At 41.5% G+C, this 21,620-nt stretch overlaps 1 protein-coding gene across 1 annotated transcript; it reads right to left on the bottom strand.

The window, feature by feature from the left end:
- Positions 1 to 177: 177 nt before the first annotated feature.
- On the bottom strand, positions 178 to 20,968 carry LOC137786009 (paired amphipathic helix protein Sin3a-like). The gene is made up of 21 exons (XM_068577599.1): positions 20,770 to 20,968; positions 17,315 to 17,531; positions 16,487 to 16,663; positions 16,193 to 16,299; positions 14,675 to 15,020; positions 14,189 to 14,440; positions 13,277 to 13,429; positions 12,890 to 13,042; positions 12,493 to 12,579; positions 12,123 to 12,241; positions 10,008 to 10,233; positions 9,123 to 9,239; positions 8,777 to 9,015; positions 8,488 to 8,671; positions 7,034 to 7,616; positions 6,778 to 6,947; positions 5,950 to 6,123; positions 5,760 to 5,852; positions 4,841 to 4,935; positions 2,459 to 2,666; positions 178 to 1,900 (listed from the first exon to the last, which is right to left on the bottom strand). Exons 2-21 carry the CDS (start codon positions 17,507 to 17,509, stop codon positions 1,682 to 1,684), a joined length of 3,897 nt encoding a protein of 1,298 aa, XP_068433700.1. The 5' UTR covers positions 17,510 to 17,531; positions 20,770 to 20,968; the 3' UTR covers positions 178 to 1,681.
- Positions 20,969 to 21,620: the final 652 nt, after the last annotated feature.

Raw genomic sequence — 21,620 nt, 5'->3', positions numbered from 1 at the left:
TTTTTTTGTGAGATTATTATCAGATTATGATGTCTTTGTGTTTTATTGAATTCACACTCTTTTGATGGAAGCAGCATTAGTCTGCACACTAAAGATTGCCCGATGATGACTTTCCTGGTCAGTGTGTCGGCTGTTTAAAAAAAAAGAAGTGGCCAATATCATACAAACACAATCACAGAAAGTCAAAAAGGATAGTTTAATGCCAAACATCAGACTAACACTCATGTACAACATCATAAAAGTCAAAAGAAGAGACATTAATACGAGGTACAAACGATGTCTTTATATCCAATTATCTCCCCGGGGACTTCCTGTGGCGTTCCTCATTAAAAACACAGTAAATATAAAAATAAACAAACTGTTCCAAGATTGTCTGTAGCTGGTTATGTCAGCGTTGCCCGTTCATTGGAGGATGACATTGTCGCCGGGCCGGGTCTCCGTAGTGAACCTTTGGTGCGTTTGCTTGCGTCTTGCTCGGTTCGGTGAAGATTGAGTAAAAAAGTCGCTGGCTTTCTGCCAGTGAAACACTTTTTACAGCATTTAGCCACAATAACTACGGGGAGGCGATTCCAGTCGTGTTAAACAAACTGCAGATGAGAAAAAGAGAATAAAAATCCTTTGTTTACTTCCCTCCCTTCTAAAAAGGAAGTATTATTGCTCACTTGTCTTGTTGATCCTTAACCATCCTGCCTGACGTTCAAAGAGAGACCTTACATACAGCAGTCAGTCTGAACATAAAACGTGTTTATCGGAGACATGTTGCGGGAACCTGTCCATCAGATTCTCACCATTTGGTAAAGTTTAAATACGAGGAAAAAGTACTGTTAAGTACTTTGAAAAACGGACACATACTGAACTGAAAAAAGACGCTACGGTTCAGCTACATTCAATCATCTTAAAACAACCAGATACACAACGCCAAAGACTGAAGGAAGAAATACGCAGAAACGCAGAAAACTGGGACGTTTTTCTAAACAAAGACATTAAAGACGACAAGTTAAAACACAAAGTCTAAAAACACCTTTGGTAAAAAAAAGTGTTTTCTTAGCGACCTTGAGCTAAAGACTGATACTCAATGTGTGTGCGTGTGTTGAATCAATGACATCCAAAAAAAAAGAAAAAAGGAAAGCGCAAAGATCTAGGTATAAACAACATATTTACACAGAAGTTTTTTTGATGGCGGTCATAAATTATTGTACACAATATACACTGCTGGCATCGTACTGCTGCCGAGCATCGACACGGCGGTCGCCAGAGAATATATTATTGTGCCTCGCTGCACCTTTACCACCGGTAATGAACCACGACAAACAAAGAAAACACATCGCAAGCTATACAAGTTTACACGGAAACCAAAACAGAGGATGCTCGTATTTCCTGTAAAATTATGTTGTGGTTCTCCAAAAAAAAACAAAAAACATCTCATGTAAAAATAAAAAATAGACATGTGGTATAATATTGGGATTTCCGGGACGGGCTTTTTAAAAATCGTGACACAGCAACAACGCCTGCTCAACTTCTACTTCACATGCGTTGCAGGAAATTGCAGCGCGAGTTCCTGCGTCTCAGCATCCGACTCCATTTGCAGGTCAGAGAGATTCTGAAGCTACTTTGCGCGCAAAGTCGTAATCCGGCGGTTCGTTGTCTGGAGGAACAGTTGCTCCTGGACTCGTGAAAGAGTCTACAGTGTTCTGTACTTCACCCGGTACTTGTTCACGTGGATGTAATGGAGGACCTCCTGGCTGCAGGTGGTGCTGCAGGGCAACAGGCCCTCTCGTCTTTCTCCCATCAGCCACTTGCGGCTGTCGGCGGACATGTCGGGTGTCACGTGCTCTGCGGCCCAGGCGTCCAGCCAGGCGTGGAAGCGCCTGTGCAGGCGTGTGTTGACCCGCTGCTGTGACTGGGAAACAAAACCAGAACCAGAAGCACACTGATCAGCAACCGAGGAACCAGTTTCTGAGAAGCTCTTTCACTCAAATCATGACGATTCTGCTTCTCTGCTTCAAAAAGGAGAATACTTCTGAAGGTAATATGTCTTTAGAATTGTGTGATGCACAACTAAATCTATGTTTTAAACTCAACTTGCCCACATGCAGAAGGAATATTATTTTAAAAGTGCACCAAAAATACTATTTTAATCATACTGTGGTGCGACAGAATAATCAAAAAAAAAAAAAAATCACAATTGTAATGTTTTTCAATGGAGACAAGGATAAAGAGTGAATAATTATGATTAACTGTAATAATCGCAAATCATAGTGCTTATGATATTGTTTATTTAAATTGTTCAGCCCTTTTTTTTTATTTTTTATTAAATGCGATGGCTCTTTAATATTCACTCGAGGGCGGTCGATAACCATGGAATGAAAGCCGACTACAACTATACATGAAGTTACTCATGGAGAGACTGGGGATCAAACCACTGAGCTTGTAAACGCCGTCTATTTCCTGTTCTCACCTGATGAGCCCGCGTGAGCGCCGTGTGCCGGTACATGTAGTCCTCCGACTTGCAGACGTACACCATCTTGTAGGAGTTGAGCTTGAACATGCACTCCATCTTCAGCTCGCCGTTGGCGTCCGGCGCCTTTTCCGAGGGCGCCTTGTTCATCCTCTCCTGCTGCAGGCGCTCCCACCCTCTCTGGCACCTCCGGATCCGCCTCAGATTCCTGAAAGCCGAACACAAACCGTCAGATGTGAGTAACGCAAAATAATAATAAATAAATAAATACTGCGTGCGCACGCACGCACGCACACACACACACACACACACACACACACACTTTAATTAACTTGGCAAAAATTCGTAGTCGACACTTTGCACAGTGTGACTTTAAAAAAAGTGGTCAGGCACAAGACACAAATTTGAGAGCGGTAGTAAAACATTTGAGAGGACTGCCCCTTTAAACAAGTATTTTTTTTTTTTTTAAACCCATGCATTGTAACTCACCGAGAGACTGAATTAGATTTGGGATTCAAATCATTGGAGGGAAAAGTGGATCTATAAGAGCAGCAGAGGCAGCAGTCGTAACATCTCACATAGTTTCTAAAAGATACTCAGCAAACAATGATTTCTTTTTTTAAATTTAAATTGGAAGTTGATCATGATTTTCTTAATTTCTTTTTTGTGCAGGGAATCAATAAAATGCGACGACTCACCCCACCTGAATGAAAGTTTTAAATGTGTACTTACCACTGAGGGTACAGGTGAGCGGGGACTCAAACATATTGTTTTGCATTCGGGGCTCCACATAAAAGACAGTGAGGCCGATTTAAAACTGTTAGAAACAGGAAGAACAAATGACTTCCTGCCTGATAGGAGAAAAATATGAGCCGAGAAATACTTTGACGTGCACATACTTTCACCAAACAACGTACAGAGTGTTATGATCATGAGATGAAGACCCAACACAACTGGAAAAGAAACTGCTGGAGTTTCTTTTTTTGGTTTCGTTTTGTTTTGCTGACATTGAAGACGCTTGTGCTGCTGATCTCTCATAGATTTGATGAAAAATAAATAAAAAAGATGTGGGTGACCCACTGATAAATCATAGCACCAGATTTATGCAATGGGTTAAAAAAAAAAAGATAAAATTTGGAGCAATATTTTAAAGAAATGTTTATGGTAATGAGGAATCCATCTCAAAGGAACGAAAATGAAACAGACTCTCTGTGCAACACTCATCGGAAAGAAACACGCCAACATGAACATACAATTTAGACAATCATTTTATTTACAAACCCTACTCCTCTGTACAAGTGTTGCAGATAATGTGCTTGACCAGAGTTTTTAAAAACTTATTGAGCACTAATTTCTGTCAAACAGTGGAAAATAAAACCCCTCACCCACAACAAAAAAGTTGCAACGGGAGCGCACGGTTTTTCCACCCAAAATCATTACAAACGTAACACTGAGTATAACAGACTTGGAACAAATGGACATTTGAACATTTACAGTCAAATACAGGACCTTCGATCTGGATACAATCACAAACAAAAGGGCATGATAAGGTAGAAAAGGAAACCACGTCACTGTCCTCTCTGAACAAAGTCTCTCAATCCAACACAACTGCTTCAGTCTCTCAAACTCAGGTCAAAGACATCGTAGAAAAATGAAAAAAAAGAAGGTTGAACCCATTTGTTTTTACTTTGTGCATTCAATGACTTTTGTTCTTATATTACACAATGAAAATCAGCATTTCAATTCGATACAATAGGAATAAATCTAAACCAAATAACTCCTTCTAGCCGCTGTCTGCTAGGCTGGTAATCCAAAAAACCCACAATCAAGCCAAAGCCATTTTTCTTTTTAAAAAACCTTTGCTATTAATAAATAAAATTCCCTGTTAAAAAGGAACTGAATCAATGAATAAATAAATTCCATTATTATTTTTCTTCTCTCTCTCTTTTTTTTTTTTTTTTTAAAAAGATGGCCATGTAAAGTGCAATCTTCCGTGTGAGGCAGATGTCAGAAACTGAAAACGTTCACAGCCAATGAGATTCTTTACAAACAGTTTGGGCATTGAGGCGTCTTTAAGTGCGTCACTGTAGCAGTGGAATCGCTCGTTTTTTTTTTGTAAATAAACCTCGTCAAACCCTCGTTGTTTGTCCGCTACCGTGAGAAGAACAAAAAAGAAAAGGGGGCAGTTCTTAAGCCCAAAAGTGTCGCGGTTAGAAAGAGCTTCCTAAGTCGGGCTTGTGCAGAAGTGCCGCTGTTCTCTATCTCTGAAACATGAGTTTGTATTTGGCAGCTGGTTTGGCTGGTCGACAGTGGAGCCTCGGGGACAGAAAGTATGCAGACAAGAGGGACACATGGCTTGGGGGCGGGTGGGAGGGGCCTCACCTGGGGAGGAACACGGGCTTCTGGGACAGGTGCTCGCGCAGCTCCGGGGACGCAGAGTCTGAGTTTAGGTATCTGCCCACGTAGACGGACCACCTCTGGAGGACGATAAGCAGAAGAGAAGAAAAACCTCAACATAAGCAAGCAGACGGACCTTTAGACCTCCGACTGAAGCTGAACGGTGGTCATCGCATAGCAGTCTGGCTTTTCAAGTCGCCGATCTCTAAAACTGTTACATTGTTAAACAAAGGTTGCGCTCAGTTATAGGATGGTGCGTTCAGGCTCTGCTCAGTGAGAATGAGTACTGGTTGAAGGTAAGTTAGAATATAATACATAATTACGTTGTGATGACGTGTTATCATGTAATTTAGTACAATTATTTCTGACTTTCAGACCGGTTGATTTCAGTCAAGTTTATCATAAAAAAAAAGCGACACAATGACAACACACGTCGTGGGCAAGATTCTTGTTAAGGACAAAAAAAAGGTTCAACATACGGGATCCAGAGCATTAAATTCAGCGACTGTCTGAGGAACGTCCACCTCAGCAGAGGACGCTGGATGCCGCTCATGGACGCCGCTATACTCTCATACAGTGGTCACCGCTGATAACGGAGTTGAGTGATTGATTTGGCCAGAGGGGATTTACTATAAAGTCTTATACAGATTGTTAGAGACACCACCATACAGGAACTAGGAAGGAAATAATCAATCTATCCATCTAAACGACTTAAATATGCGCTGCATCACGATTACTGATTAGTCGGTTTTACAAAGATGTCAATCTTGTGAGGACAAATTATTAGGAACACGCAACGATATAACCCCAAAACAGTTGACCAGCAGCATTGACTCCGCCCTCAACAGAACCTTCATGGCTTCCTCTCTACATGAACTGCACTTGAACAGAGAACGGCTCGTACCTCGGCGTCCGCCGGCTCGTCAGAGTTCTCCTCCTCCGTGTCCAGCAGCTCCATGGCCAGACTGACGGCTCCTCGGCTCTTTATGAACATCAACTAAACAAGAAAGGAACAAGTTGTTGTGTTTTTAAACAAAAGTGTTTTTTTACGCTGATGGGAGGCCTTCGGACCCGACTCTCTGGGCCGCTCGTACCTTGAAGCAGTTTTCGTCCGACATCAGCTGCTCCACTTTGTGCTGGTAGGCGCCCTCTGCCGGGGCCCGGGACGTCTGCGTGGACAGCGAGCCGCCTGTGGCCTTGTTAGCACCTTCGCTCAGGTACATGTCCGTGACCCGCGAACACACGTCATCAGTGACGAGGTGCTGGAGCTTTGAAGAGCAACAGGTTGAACAGAAGCAAATATATAGGTTATAAATATTAATAGTAAAAAATAAAAAAAGGGGAAACAACAAAATCTAACCAGATATCTGACTGATTTAATGTTTTCTTAACCGTTTTAAAATCTGCTTTTAATGGTTTTCTGTGAAGCACTTTGAATTACCTTGTTGTTGAAATGTGCGAAACAAATAAATTTGCCTTGCCTCGGTTACTTAATAAACATTTACCTTGTGTTACTTCCATTAAGATAGTTCTAAAATGTTTTGTTTGAATATGCAAATCAAGTATTACTATTATTATATTTTTTACAACATTAAATAAAGCCAGGTTTAATAGTCGTATTTCATTTTGTTGACATGTCAGAGTCCAAGGTTAAAACAGGAATTTCGGATCCCTCTTTGAAAATACTGTCAAAAAAGGAGCATTTTTTTCTCCATGTTTTAGCAATAGAAAGTTGTATAAACAAAGCTACAAACCTTCAAGATATATTTAGGAATGAATCTGCAACGTTTGGTGAACATAAGAGTCAAACTCAAGTCAAGCGCTACATGTACAGGTCCATTTACCATGTAGTTCAAGACAAATTCAGACTATTCCCGTGCTACGTGAATAAACCATGACGGTATAATCTGGAGTGCGCTGACCTGCCGGACGATGCTCTGGATGAGCTTGTCCATGGTGAAGGCGATGTAGGCATGGATGGTGAACATTTCCCTCAGAGAGTCCTCGTACTGAGTCGGCTCCATGTTTCCGTCCAACAAATTACGCACCATCTCCAGAAACACCGAGTAATAGTCCTCGACATCAACATCCACTGCAGGCAGAACGTAGTTAATGTGATGAAATTACAACGTATGGAACATTCAAACACAAATTAAACCATGTCTGGTTCTCACTCACTCGGCTCCTTCATCTTGAGTTGGATTGCTGGATTTTCACTCTTCTCCCTTTTGAGGCCCAACACCTCTCTCTCCCACTCCTTCTCCCGGGCGTCCTCCTCGATCTGCTTCTCAGCTTGGCCATAGATCCGCAGCAAGCGAGAGCAGAGGATGTGGTGAAGACGAAGGAAGATGTACCAGTAGTTGTTGACGAAGAACATGTTGTAGGCATCGTCAGTGCCCCGCAGCTTCTGAGCCGCCGTGTTGCCGAAGAGGAGCTTGGACTTTGACGGGCTGCCGCCCGGAAGGCCATTATGCTTCTTGGGGCCGTCCGGGTCCATGTCTTCTTCATCCTCCTCCTCGTCTTCCTCCTCCTCGACGTCAGAGAGCTCGCCCCGCCGTGCGAACAGCATGTCTGGGATGAAGTGGTGGATGATCTGCTTGATCTTGTACTTGTCTTCTTTCTGGATCCCCACCTGTCTCTTGACGTGGTGGATGATGAGGGCGGCGGCGTCCTCCAGGATTTGGCTGTCGTCGTAGGTCTGGGTCATGTGTGGGCCGCTTGGCAGCGGCGTGGCGGCGTCCTCTGACGCTCGCTCCTGGCGCTGCAGGACACAGATGAGAAGCATTTCGCTGACGCTTTTATCCGAAGCAACTTACATACAATAAGTGCATTCAATCATGAGTACAAACTCAGAACAACAAGAATCAAGAAAGTACAATTTCTTAAAAAAAAAAAAAAGAAGAAAAAACTACAAAAGTGCCATTTAAGTGCTACTTTGTATTCCTCTTATTAGACAGATGTGCCACTTACCGTTTTAAAAATAAATTAAAATATGATGTTGTGGAAGGCAATAAGTTAAAAAAGAAAAGAAAAAAATCAACAGCTGTGCAGAGGACACACAACTTTACCTCTGTGGCTTCCTGTTTGGCCTCAATGAAACAATGGATAAGTGACAATCTTAAAAACTTACAAATAACAAATCGGAGAAGATGCTGCGATGACCGCGAGACAGTTTTCAATCGACTCCAGGACTTTTATTGTGAAGGTAAAAACAGTAGCAGTAAAGCGGTATGCGCTTTCGGGGAGGCAATTAGCTTATTTTTTTAAATTAGTATATAAATACAAACTTTAGCTGCTCACATTATATTTTAGAATTTCTGTGCCACAATTCATGGATTTGTCCGCTTTCCTTCATTGGAGACTTTTTAATCTTCTTATTAACCGGCAAGAGCACTTGGGTCCTCCGGTATTTTAACGAGCGGGGAAACTGCTTTTAGCTCCTACTCAGGAACACTCAGTCATGTCGACAGTTTTAAAGAATAACTGAAGACATATTTATTCAGGCAGTTCTTCTCTTTCTACTACTTTAATTTTGGCTTTGTATTGACTTATTTTTGTAAAAGACTTTAAGCTACATTTTCTGCATGAAATAAAGGAAAAGCCATCATCACAATTTCTTCTTGTTTACTTACGTCATCATACAGCATCTCAATTTCATTGAGTAAGGTCTTTGAACGCAACACTTTGGTATCATTCTGCTTGAAGTTGATGCCTTGGTGGTCTAGTGACTTCAGGTAATACTTTTCATTCTGCTCCCGCCAGATTTTGTTGAAGCCTCGCTGGGCTTCTCTCCACTCCTCCTCTTTCATTTTTAATCTGAAGCACGGACAGAAAAAAGGAAAAATATGTTTTAGGTTCAAAACAGTCATTAAGGCTCAACCAGATAAATAATATTATTGAAAAAAAAACGAGACTATTAACCTTTTCAGCACGATGGGAACCGACACAGCTGGGTTCTTTTTGAGACCGTCGATGATGTCGTGGGCCTTGTCCCCGTATATCCTCTGGATGGCTTTGCGGTGAATCACCTCTGAGGAGCCGCCCATGGTGTTGTCCAGCTTGAACCGTAGCTGCTCCTCCGCCGGCATGCGGGAAATCCTCCGCTGCACCGCCTCCAGCGCTCGTATTGTGGCGAGGTTGGCTTCCAACACGACGTCCAGCTGAAATGGAACAATCGCAGCGAAATTTTTTGCAAATGTGGTTCCATTCCATTTAAAAAATAATAATAATTTAAAGATTTTTTTCTGTAATCCTTTGACTTCCTCACCTCAAAGCGTTCGTCCTCACATCGGTAAATATGCTCCTCGTATTGAGTCTTCTTGGAGCTCACAAATGTCGAATCCTCAGACCACGATGGAAACGACACCCACGTGTCATTCAGAACCTGCAGGAGCACAGTCAGTTTAGCTCAAACGTCCGTTTTTAAAAAAGTAAAGAATGTCATCTGCAAGGCTTTTATTTGACTTTATGTCAGGCACAATCATCACAAAGAGCAGGAAAATAAGTCGTAAAAATCCAAGCATGAAGGTTTCAGGTGCCAATCATAATACTAATCAATCAATTACTTAAAAATGTTTTGTATGCAGAAAACCAAATTAGAGAACACACTGTCATGTAACATAATGTAAACAGAAGAGTGACTTTTTTCACCTAATGAAACACTTAATCAAACAATTATTAAGTTCATCATCACCTTTTTTGCTAAGCGGTAACAAATGATCAGGTGTAAAAGGAAAGAAGGAAGAGTGACTTCTTTTCCTAAAAGTGAGAAATTGCTGCTTTTTTTGTCATTCAAAAAGCTTTGAATCATTTTGACTATTTAGGAAAAAAAACGTTAATTTACTTGTATAGGACATTTTTTTGAATTTATGTAAATGTTAAATAAAGTGATTTACCAAATAATGTATCCTAAAAAGTTTGCAATCCGTTGTAGAATTGCCAAATTATTATCATTTGTTATCGACTAAAGGCCTCTGCTACACAGATTAGATGACTTGTACCACCCCATTGTCTTTTTTTAAATTTTTAATATAGACTCCTTTACAAGCACCAACTGAGCACAACTCCTCCTGAAGTCCAAGCTCACGTATGGTTCTACCAGTGTACCCAGTAGTCCCATCAGAAGAGAATAAACATGTCTTTGGCGACTCACCTCCCGGCACAGCGGCGTCCGTCCCGTGCACTTGGGCTGCTGGTAGCTTTTGGGCAGCGCTCGGTAACTGGAGCCCAGCCGCTTGCAGGAAGCGTAGTCAATCTCCATGGCGATGCCCTCCGTTGCGCGCTCCTTGGGTAAACTCTCCGCGTGGCTCGACTCTCCGTGACTCGACTCCCGGTAGCCCAGGAAGTTTTTAAACCACGTAAAAAGCTCTGGGAATTTCCTGTCAATCGTAAACAACACGTGTGAAAGAAAGAAAATAGTGCGAGACAGTTACTGTGCGACAAGACGTCTGTAGAGGATATTTTTCAGTGATTGAAGAATTCCATGTACACGGTTTCCCCCACTTTTTTATTGTTTATATTTTTAAGACATCCTACTTTGTATTGCAACTGCTGCACAATAATTTATCTCTCGATAACTTAAGTTCCAACAATTTTAAACATTTGTGGAGCTTTTCCTTCGTATCCAAGAACAATAATTGACAACCTTTGTAACTTTTCTTTCAAGGGAAATTCAATTTAAAGTTTGTATTTAAGTATATATACATTAACACAAAACTATTTATGATTCAGTATCTAACGGTGTGTGTATTATATTCAATGATATGTAAATAAACTGCAATATAATATTTTTACACACACAAAACTGAAATATCACATGGTCATAAGTATTCAGACCCTTTGCTCAGTATTAAGTAGAAGCACCCTTTTGAGCTAGTACAGCCATGAGTTGTTGTTTTTTTTGGGGGAATGATGCAACAAGTTTTTCACACTAGGATTTTGGGATCTTTTCTTCATACATACCGCTTAGAATCAACACCAAAAAGTTCAAGCTTGGTCTGACCAGACCAGAGAATATTATTTCTCAGTCTGGGAGTCCTTCGTTAATTGTTTGGCAAATCTATGCAGGCTTTTATATGTCTTGCACTGAGGAGAGGGACACTCTTGGGCCACTCTGACATAAAGCCCCGACTGGTGGAGGGCTGCAGTGATAGTTGACTTTGTGGAACTTTCTCCCATATTCATGCTGCATTTCTGGAGCTCAGCCACAGTGAATTTTGGGTTCTTCTTTATCTCTCTTACCAAAGCTCTTCTCCCACGATTGCTTAGTTTGGCTGGATGACCAGATCTAGGAAGAGTTCTGGTCGTCCCAAACTTCTTCCATTTAAGGAGTATGGACGCCACTATGCTCTTAGGAACCTTAAGTGTTGCAGAAATTCTTTTGTAACCTTGGCTAGATCTGTGCCTTGCCACAATTCTGTCTCTGAGCTCCTTGGGTAGTTCCTTGGACCTCATGATTTTCATTTGCTCTGACATGCACTGTGAGCCATAAGGTCTTATATAAACAGGTGTGTGCCTTTCCTAATAAAGTTCAATCAGTTTAATTAAACACAGCTGGACTCCAATGAAGAAGTAGACCAATCTCAAGGAAGATCAGACGAAATGGACATACGAGTGTCACAGCAAAGGGTCTGAATTAGGGCTGGGCAAAGTAGAAAAAAATTAAATGATTAATCGCATGATTTTTCTGCTATTAATTGCGATAAATCGCATTGTGCGGCAAATTCAATAATGAAGTAAAAACTAGTGTAGTGCACGCTTTTATTTTAAAGTAATGTTATCAGAACAATATAAAAAGGCACTCAGGAGCAACAGCAAGTTAACATACATATATAGTTTATAAATCTTTATATATATATATATATATATATATATATATATATATATATATATATATATATATATATATATATGTACACACACACACACACACACAAGCGCTGGGCAAATTAACGCAAGATTAATTTTCATCCACTTTTTACCCCCGAACAGTCTAAATAAAACAGTTTAAAATACTGTCACTCAGGGGACTGAAAAGTTGCTTAATCTAGCGAGGAAGACGGCAAGTGTGTGTGCTTGTGTGTCGTGAACCACTGTGAAGCAAATGTGTGTAAATTTGACAGAATCGGCTGTATCGGAGACTGATCAGCCGGCTCCTCTCTACTCTAATCTTATTAAATCTGAAATAAAATCCATTTTATGGATATTTAAAATCAAATCTGACAGGCTCAACAAGAACATGGTGGACTGTGTGCGCCTTTAAACTCACCCAAGAAACGGGATGACCAACTGGACCAGCTCGGCACGAGAGATCACTTCCTGGTTGAAGATGTGAAGACATCGCAGGAAGTTGTCGTATGCCTCGGAGCTCCGCAGGGCCTTCTTCACCTGGAAAAGTGTGATTTAAAGAGATTTAAAGTGCAGCACTTGTGTGCGGCAGCAATAAGCCACCCCCAATGCAAAAAAAAAAAATCCGGTCAACAGATGAACAAATAATTAACTCCGTGAAACGATTGCTGAGTTAACGCTGCGTTAACGCGTTAACTTGCCCAGCCTTACTTTTTAACCTTCCAGCGACTTCATTATTATGTGTGTGTCATCATCTCGTCTTTGCAGGACTTTAAATAAACAATACTGACCTTCTCGAAAAACATGGTTTCAGTGCTGGTGCTGTGTTTGCCGACTTCAGGCATGCTGTGATCCTTCCCCAATATTTTGGGCTTTTTCTGTAAATGTACAGGGACACGATCCAATTATTATCGTATGATCACTTATCAAAAAAAAAAAATGGATAGATGAAAATATTTTCATTCTAAGGTATAGATGGATTCAACACATACTAAATATGGTCTAATAAAACTTCTAATGTAACTAAAATCCTAATGTTGATTCAACATTTTGCTCATTTTAGAAACTGTAGTTTGGGTGTTCTCATATCTAGCCAACCCTCGTTAATGTGACATGTCTGGCATCTAAAATATAGCAGAAAGAAAGATAGAAAGAAAAAGCTGATTATAAAAGAAGAGAGGCGTGTACCTTGACAGGTGGGGCTCCCACTCCAGGAGGTCTCCTGATTGGCAGGCCGTTCTGGCTCAGTCTCTGTTTGCTGTTCAGTAAAGGCCTCTTCACGGTGCCGCCATGATCATTGCGCACCGACTCGGCCCTGTCTGGTGTCGTCTTGCCCAGCAACTGAGGAGAGGATTACACTATTATCATAATCTCACCAGCAAAACAGAAGAAGTCAAAGAAAATCGGTGTAAATAAGATTACTTAGAAATTAGCAAAACCACTGGTGATGAAATCGAAGCCAAGACTCAAGTGCATTCTCTCTCCTGACCACTAGGGGGCGACTCTTGTTGTAAAAATAAGTCTGATTGTATAGAAGTCTATGAGAAAATGAGAGTTGTGTTCACATCAACTCACCATTGTGCTGTTTGCGTCTGGCAGGAACTGTCCGAACTCCGACAGCAGGTCCTCCTGGTTCTTGAAGAGTCTTGCCACCTGAGTGTAGACCTCCTGCTCGGTCAGTGATGGGATGTAGTTGCCTGCTGCCTCTTTAGCGTTTCGTTGTTCCTTCTGGAAGATGCATCACAGCAAGAAGGTCCAGGAACTATTACTTTGTGTATCACATTTTCTTTTCTCTACCAAAACACACTTAGGCTGGGTACCTGCAAGGGAGGCCGCCCAAAACTCAGTTTGAAACAGGGAACAGGCTCTAAAATAAGTGAATCAATGGATTTTGTCCGGAGTTAACAGTACTTTAGAAGTTACAGAGTGAGATCTCCTTAACTGAAATTTCCTACAGCTGAGAAAAGATTCAAAAGTGTGGCTAAATGCCGAGAAATCTCGTCACAAACTCAATAAGTCCCTTAAAAGTAAGCGAAGAGACGGCAGCAGAACATCAACCTGCAGAAATGCTGTTTTCTACCGTTTGTCCACCGCAGGTAACGTTAGCGATGCTGTACAGAGTTTAGCAGAAGAATAGACCAATAATGAAAAGAATAGACTTGCTCTGCTATTGTATTGTATATATTAAACACTTTGGATGAATAAAGTGTGTATCCAATTATCCATCTAATACATAAATTAAAGCTAGTCACTTTGCTGATTCTTGTTTGAGGGAATTTACTGCAAATATTTTGAAACTTTTTGTCTTGCTGCTCAAGAAAGAGTATTTTTTGGGCTAATAGATGTTGATTTATATGAATAATAAAGCAACATCTATTATTTCCCGAATTGATTTTCTTTTTATTTCACACAAAATACAAAAAGGACTGATTAGATTATCGATAGAATCCAAACAACCTGTATATGCCACATGTGGTATTTTCTCACCTGGTAAGTGTGGAGGATTTCCAGGAAGGCTTTGTAGATGTCGGGCTGACCCTGGAAGCGGTTCTTGATCTTGTTGACATAATTTATAGCGTGGTTGAACTCCACGGGCTGGTTGTTCTGGAGAGGCGGCCCACCGGACGGCGTGCTGCTTACAGGAGTGTGGGACTGGGCCGAGGGGGAGCGCGGAGAGGCGTAGGACGGGATGGATGGGTTGGGCTGGCTGGTGGGCGTGTGGGCCGGAGACTGAATCGGCTTAATGGGTTGACAGACAGGAGCACAAGTGTACAGTCATTACAGTCATCTAGTTAAGATTCAGTGTGGTGCAAACGATCATAAACCAAAAACAATATTTATTATAGTGGTAGAAAGCTGTTAGTAGTCTTTAAGCCTATTTCAATGTTGTTCTGGTCTGCAAATACTTTAATGAAAAATTCTGTGAGATCAAGTCAACGATTCAGCAGATCAATATAGAAGCATGTCCTCTACCTTGCTGGTTTTGTTTGGAGCAGGTTGGGTAGGAGTTGGTGGGCTGGCGGTGGAGGTTGTGTTGTTGGTGGCGGCGGCAGTGTGCGGCAAGCCGGCCTGCGGCAGACTCTGTTGCTGGCTGTGGCTCACCGGCTGGCTGGACACTCCACTTAAAGGGATGTTCTGAACCGAGATACCATGAGGGGTGATGTAGTGGATCTGACCGGGCGTGGTCACGTTGACTAGATCGTTGGTCTGAACCTCAATCTTATATCCGGGTGGCAGGAAAGTGTTAAACCCCATAATGAGGTCCGGGTGGCCCTTGAAGAGCTGGGAGACGCGGTTGATGACTCCAGGAGTGTCAATGCTGTAGTGACAGAAGGAGTGACAGCGGTTTAGTATTTTAATTATTGCAACAGATGTTGGTTTCTGCAGGTTACAAAAAGAAATAATTAGATTAAACTTAATTGTCATCGCACACAGAAGTAATATGAAAACAGATTACAGTGCGGCATCGAACCAGAAGTGTAGAGCAACAGTAATTAATATCCATCTACTGTTTAGGTGTACTATGTGTACATTAGAGATATACAGTATAAACCAGCAGTAATCAATTAAAAAACTCAAGAACACAAAATTGTCCTCAAACCAAAGGTCTATAACATCATAATGTCTAACTTGCTTTACAGCACATGGCCAACATGTATTGAAGGAGCAGTTTAGATTTGGTATATTTTTATTCTGTGAGTGTGCATGTCTGTGAGTGTGTGTCTGTGAGTGTGCATGCTTGTACATCTGTGAGTTTGTGAGTGTGCATCTCTGTGAGTGTGTCTGTGCATGCATGTCTGTGAGTGTGTGTGTCTGTGCGTCTGTGCGTCTGTGAGTGTACAGAACAAGTTCTGACGTTCAAACAAATTCTGTTAAGTTTTCTGAGTTGTATTTCTTTTTTTTGTATAATTTCTTTATTGTTAAGAATTATGCACTGTGAATTTGCACTGTCAGTTCTGTTTTTGTAATAAAAGGTCGCAAATTAATGCTTTAAAATGATTTATTTGTTTAATCCGATTAATCAATTTTTTTTTTTAAATGATCGTTAGTTGCAGCCCTACTTCACATTGTCGCTTTTAATAATGGCAATTTGAACTGCCTGTGGGAATAATCTTATCCCTCCAACGTGTGTGTGTGTGTGTGTGTGTGTGTGTGTGTGTGTGTGTGTGTGTCAAAGCTTACCTGAATGCCCAGATTTAATTGGCACCATGTGAGATGTTTTACAACAAATACACAAAGTTATGTGATATGTGTGTTTCTACAGAACTGTAAAGGATAGAAAAAACCCTGTGCCGGATCAAATATAAACGTGCTGTTAAAATGTGATAATTGTAAAAAAAAAGATTTAGCGGCTGACTCTCTGGGACCGTGTAGGACGGCTTCTCTGTATGAATATAAACACGCGGTCGTGTAAATGTTCAGTGTTTTGGGAACGGAATGAAATATATTTTAAAGATTTGAAGAAAAATGGCGATACAAATTAGAACTCACCTCTGAGATTTGAACTCTTTCATAATATCAAGGAAGTCATTATAAACTTGTGGCTGATTCCCAAATTGCAGCTTCACTTGATCCAGATAGGACAACGCATCTTCAACCTACAACAGCAAAAAATGAACAACCACCACTGAATGCAGAATACAAATCAACTTGGAATCAGAAATGTTGAAAAAAATAATCCCATCAGCTCAATGTTTAAGCTCTGTACTATAATGTGAACTGAACTATTGTCCTATGTGTAACTGGTTTATTTTATTGGCATATGTCAACACACACACAAAGTACCTTCAGTCGCTGAAACTGCTGTCCTTGAGTTGAAGTCATGGGTGCAGGTGGATGAACATGACCTTGGACCACCGCAGGGCCCTGGGACTGCACTGCCAGGGTGTGTGCGTGAGGAACAACATGAGGGGCGGCGTTGTTGTGTCCGTGACCACTTGTGCTCTGTGGCATTGTGGGCACCTTTTTTTCAAAAGGGAGAAATTACGGGAATGTTAGGATCCATGAACCTCGAAGATCATAAAGTTTTCCGCCAAATTCGCACGACGCTTTAAAAGCAGTGAGATTCTCCTCACGTCATCGTCGAGTCAGAACTGGAGGGACGTACCTGTCCAATCCCTCATATATTAGTACAGAAACAGGCAAAAACTGTGTATAAATAATATACTTTCTATGGCACAAACAATAACAACGCTAGCGTATTTACGTCTATTAGATGTTATTTTGAGTGTCCAGTCAAACTCCATTCCGAAAACAAGCATTTGATAAGTTGTTTGCTTGTTGACTTGCAGGGTTAGTTATTTTAGCGTCTTTTTTTAATTATTGCAATTCAAATCACAATAAAATTGTTTATTTTGGGTTCACAGAGCTGAAATTAACCAGCCAACGTGAAGCTCGCTAGACAGTTTTGCCGGATGATGTTATCAACACAGATATATCCGGGACTTCCACAAAATGTACCGAACAGCAACGGTGGTTATTTCAGCGATGAGTAATGAAGCGTTGTCCTCACGCAGGGAAGTTGATCCGAGACCCAATGGTTTATAACATACACAACGGCATCTCTGGCCCTGGAGGTTGTTGTACAAGCCGAATACATCTGCACCGTCATACCTGGTAGCCTTGGGGAAGGGAATACTGGATGCCGGTGGACGGCTGCATGTTTTCTGCCGCTGCCTCTATCACAGAAGGGGCCGGGGCAAGGGCCCGGTGCTGGAAGCCGTCTGCAATGCCTTGAACTGGCGGGCGACGTGGTTGCTGTTGCTGGGGTGCAAATATCGGTTCCTGATCCTCCACGCGCCTCTTCATTGTATACGCATACTCAAAGGGGCTAAAGTGGACAAAGACAGATGGACGGTGAACAGGATGTTTGGTTTTAATTCGTCTGTAAACAAAAACATATTTAAAGCATTCTGTAAAAATAATTCAAGTTATTTATGCATTTTGCAGGAATACTACACCACTGTCTCCTAAGCTGTGATGCAAAATATGTGTTTGTTTAGGATGCATCGCAAACTATGCAAGCAACTATTTTTTTTAAACTAAAAACGTCACCGCAATGAACTGAAGTGGAAGGCATTATCCTGAGGCTCTGGGACACTAGGGAAAAAAAAACGATGCAGTATCGCAAAAGTTTGCGTGACGATATTGTATCGATACACGGAAGCCAAGTATCAACCTTTTATGTAATCAATTGAGGGAGGCTTCAGAAAAAGATATTAAAAATGTGCCGTCCACATGTAAATCAAACGTCTGGACTTCCTGTCACACGTAACAGCGCCGCGGCTTGCGCCGCTGCTTGCGCCGCTGCTTGCGCCGCTGCTTGCGCCGCTGCTTGCGCCGCTGCTTGCGCCGCTGTTGCACGGCGCACAGGACAACATTGGCGACACGGCGCTGGTCAAAGACGTTTGAAAAAGAATAAATCAAACTAGCTACGGGTACTTTCGTAGCACTGGAAGTGGCCGGTGTTACGAATTAACAGGCGGCCGAAGGTCGCCAGTTAACATGGCGATGAAATTCCCACGGATAATACTATGAACCCAGACATGACGGCGTTTCATGCTCCGACATCTTTGGAATTTCCACAACAATTATAAAGCAAAAATAGTGGTTGTTTTTTATGGTGGATGGCAGAAATGAAAACTCTTTGCACAGAGATAAACTACAGCGATAAGCCCCACCCCCTATCCAGCGTGTCCAGCTCGAATGACGCAACTATGCAGACTGTAATACAAACAGTTCAGTTTGTCAGGTAAACATTTATGACAATGTTGGTCAGCTTGTCCCATTTTCTGCAATAAAAAAAATTGAAGTGGGATGAACTTTATCTTATTAGATGAAAATAGATTGACAGTTTTCCTTTGGAGACAATTTGCGGTTGAAAAAAGGTAATAATCAGTAATAATCGCAACATATCACAATACTCAATGTATCGCAATACTCAATGTATCACAATATTGTAATAATATTATATCGTGGGACATCTCTTGTGAATCCGTCTTGAGGTGAAGATGGAAAACATGTGATTGGTGTAGAATGTTCAGTCTCAGTCCACCTAAGGAATAAACGCTGCAACCACTGAAGTGATATTTTCAAGTTGAGTAACCTTAAATTGAACCTTTATTTTTTTTAATCGATATAACCACTTGGAAACACATGTTGATGATTGAAATACCTATTTAATAAAGTTTACCATTCATAAACAAATGCACTAAACACAAACAAAACCCCAAAAAACAAAATCGGGGAAACAAAACAAAGACAGAAACTTTGTCCACCAAAAGGCTGCAAGGAAGCTAATAGACACGTTTCATCTCGTTAGGGATCGTCCCTCAAGTGACAGGGATTTGTGGAAAGAGCTCCTTTTGCCTGCTACTAAGACGTAAGAAAGTTACCAGGCATCAATTTCACTATTTAAATAGATTGATATCATTACTTATAATGTTGGACAGATATATAATTTGCCGAATGTCCACAATTTCTTTACTTCGTCAGTACTGTAAGACCCAGCCCAGAATAAAAGTCACTATCCTAGGTGTGTCTGAGTCAATAATTTATATACTTTATATACTTGTTTTTACCATTTCCATCTGTGTATGTGTGTGTACACGCGCGCACACACACACATAAATAAAAATACATTTTTTAAAAAGGGGTGTCACACTTACTTCTTATTACACATATTATGTATTATTTGTTATGTATGAACACAAAGATTAAGACTAATCATAAAAATAGTTTATTTATTATAATTCCTGCAGAATAATAAAGAGTATATATCATAATCATTTGTATTTAGACATAAATATAAACAATTTAAAAACAGGCACGTGTGGCCCCAACACGTTCACGTAGAGAAAAGTAATTTATTGACGCTCCCTAAACCAAACGTCACTGCAGTCGTGCGGCGGCGGAGGGCAGACGTTGAGCCTCGCTGTGCCGGAAAACACGGTTGTCTGAGCGAACGATCCTCTGCTCGCCGTCTGTCGCACATCCAGCTTCTTCGAGCGAGACGCTAAGCAAAATGCGACAGTTTATATAATTAAAGAGAGAGAGAAAAAAATGGCGGAATTTATTTCGACGAGGGAAAAAAAGAGGCTAACGTTTAGCTCCTAACAGTTTTACAGGCGCTCTCTGTCATCCCCTCCCCCTCTGTCTTTCGCTCCCTGTGTGTCTCCCCCCCCCTCCTCCTCTTCTCACCCTCAAACCGAGCTTGAACACACCGTTCTCGGATGATTTCTGACCGCTGGCTCTCGAGCCTGATGGCCCTCGTCGTTCTCGCTTAGCGAAGATAAGTTATACCGGCAAGAAAAGCTCAACTGTCTACAAATTATAAGCTAGTTAGCAACACAAAAATAAGCGGTTTGACAGTTTGTCCTCAGAGAAAAGGACTTAAATAGAATAAAATAAATAATTAAACTCAGATGAGCTGAACGTGTTGCCGTTAAACCGGGGGGGGAAACAGCCGCGCTTTGTGGCAGCTGACAGCGCGACAACACGGTCGCCTGGCCGGCTCACGACGTCCGGACTCCCGCTGCACGTTCAGTTAAATGAGAGTCACACGGTTATTTTAGCTAGCAGGAAAGACCAGCTAGCTAGATAACGTCGCATTGACGCTCAAGTTGTGCGCGAAATTGGACCGTAAAAACGGGTGTTTGGTTGTCAGACAAACGACTTCAGCAACATTAACGTGTGCCTCTTTTTTTAAAGGGTAGCGAGATCAGACATGAAGAAGAAACTTAAACATGAATGAATACAATGCATGATGTCAGGTCTGCTCGGCGTTAGCATGTTAGCTAATTCACGTTCGCCGCTCTTAGCTAAGCTAGGCTAGTTTAACGTAACTGACTGTAATCCCACGTTATTTAAATTTTTTATTCGGAAATATAGTAAAAATAAATTAAATTAAATGCTGTAATCACAGGGTAAGCAGCGGGTGCACAATCGCGTCGCGGTCCATTCGGCAAGGTTATATGGGAGCTAAGTGAAAAGCTCCGTTAGCACAACAACCAACCCCCATCAGTGCAGGGCATCTCGGAGGCTAGCGAGCTAGCGCTGGTTTAACTTACCTCGCAGGACCCGCCGCCAGCAACGATTTGACCCACCAGTGAACCGGGAGCCGACCGGGGAGCCGCTAACCGCGCATTCGCCTGTCCGTGGTAGAAAAAAAGTGAAGTTCTGAAAGGTGGCAGCCGGTGTAAATGTAAAAAAAAAGGAATTGGCCGTAGAAGCTACGTCGCTAACAACAGTGTATGTATGGAGCGGTGTTCCTTGAACATAGAGGCGTGGCCAACATGGAGGCGGGCTAGGCCCCGCCCAGTCCACATTGTGATTGGTCGGAGCTCCAGAATGAAAACAAATACAGTAAGGGCAGCGAGCCAGTGTCTTCAGTTAAAGGCGTCTGTTTGACTTTTTAATGGTCACGTCGAGTGCAGCTTCATCTGCACCACGGCCTCCATGTTGCTCACCTGGTACATTACGGATGGATACGATGGGTTCATGCTACTTTGAGGTAACTTTATACAAATGTGTCCTTCCTGAACTAAGTGCATGCCAGGTCTCAAAATGTGTGACATTTGAGTTTTCTTGAGTAAGTTTTTACTTAAACACTGATCTGCAGATATGTATTATGTTTTTCTATATTAACATGTTAGAAGATGCATCTGTGTCTAGGAAGGTATACGATCAGGAGGCGCAAGTGCTCTTTCATTTACAGATAGTTAATCAAATTCAGTCATTTCTCTTTTCCAACTAATTTGAAGCTTAAACAACACAATTAGTTTTATCTTTTCACTTTACAAAGTGACAGTGTTGCATCGGTAAAACTTGTTCTCACCATTTTTTTATAAGTGCTCTATAATTAACATACTAGCAGGATTATTATTTGATTATTAATATTGATATAAAATAATGACTAAAT

This window comes from Clinocottus analis, unplaced genomic scaffold, assembly GCF_023055335.1.
Source record: "Clinocottus analis isolate CAN_PGR_092001 unplaced genomic scaffold, fCliAna1.0.p SCAF_1, whole genome shotgun sequence".
Classification (NCBI taxonomy): Eukaryota; Metazoa; Chordata; class Actinopteri; order Perciformes; family Cottidae; genus Clinocottus; species Clinocottus analis.
This window is presented reverse-complemented; position numbering and strand designations above follow the sequence as displayed.

Bases quoted from the DNA above. Each gene is read 5' to 3' on its own strand.
- LOC137786009 (XM_068577599.1), bottom strand. From the start codon at position 17,509: ATGAAGAGGCGCGTGGAGGATCAGGAACCGATATTTGCACCCCAGCAA. The intron at 16,664-17,314 runs GTATGACGGTGC...TTTGAAAAAAAG, and splicing joins CCCTTCCCCAAGGCTACCAG to GTGCCCACAATGCCACAGAG. The intron at 16,300-16,486 runs GTACTTTGTGTG...TTGCTGTTGTAG, and splicing joins AGCAGTTTCAGCGACTGAAG to GTTGAAGATGCGTTGTCCTA.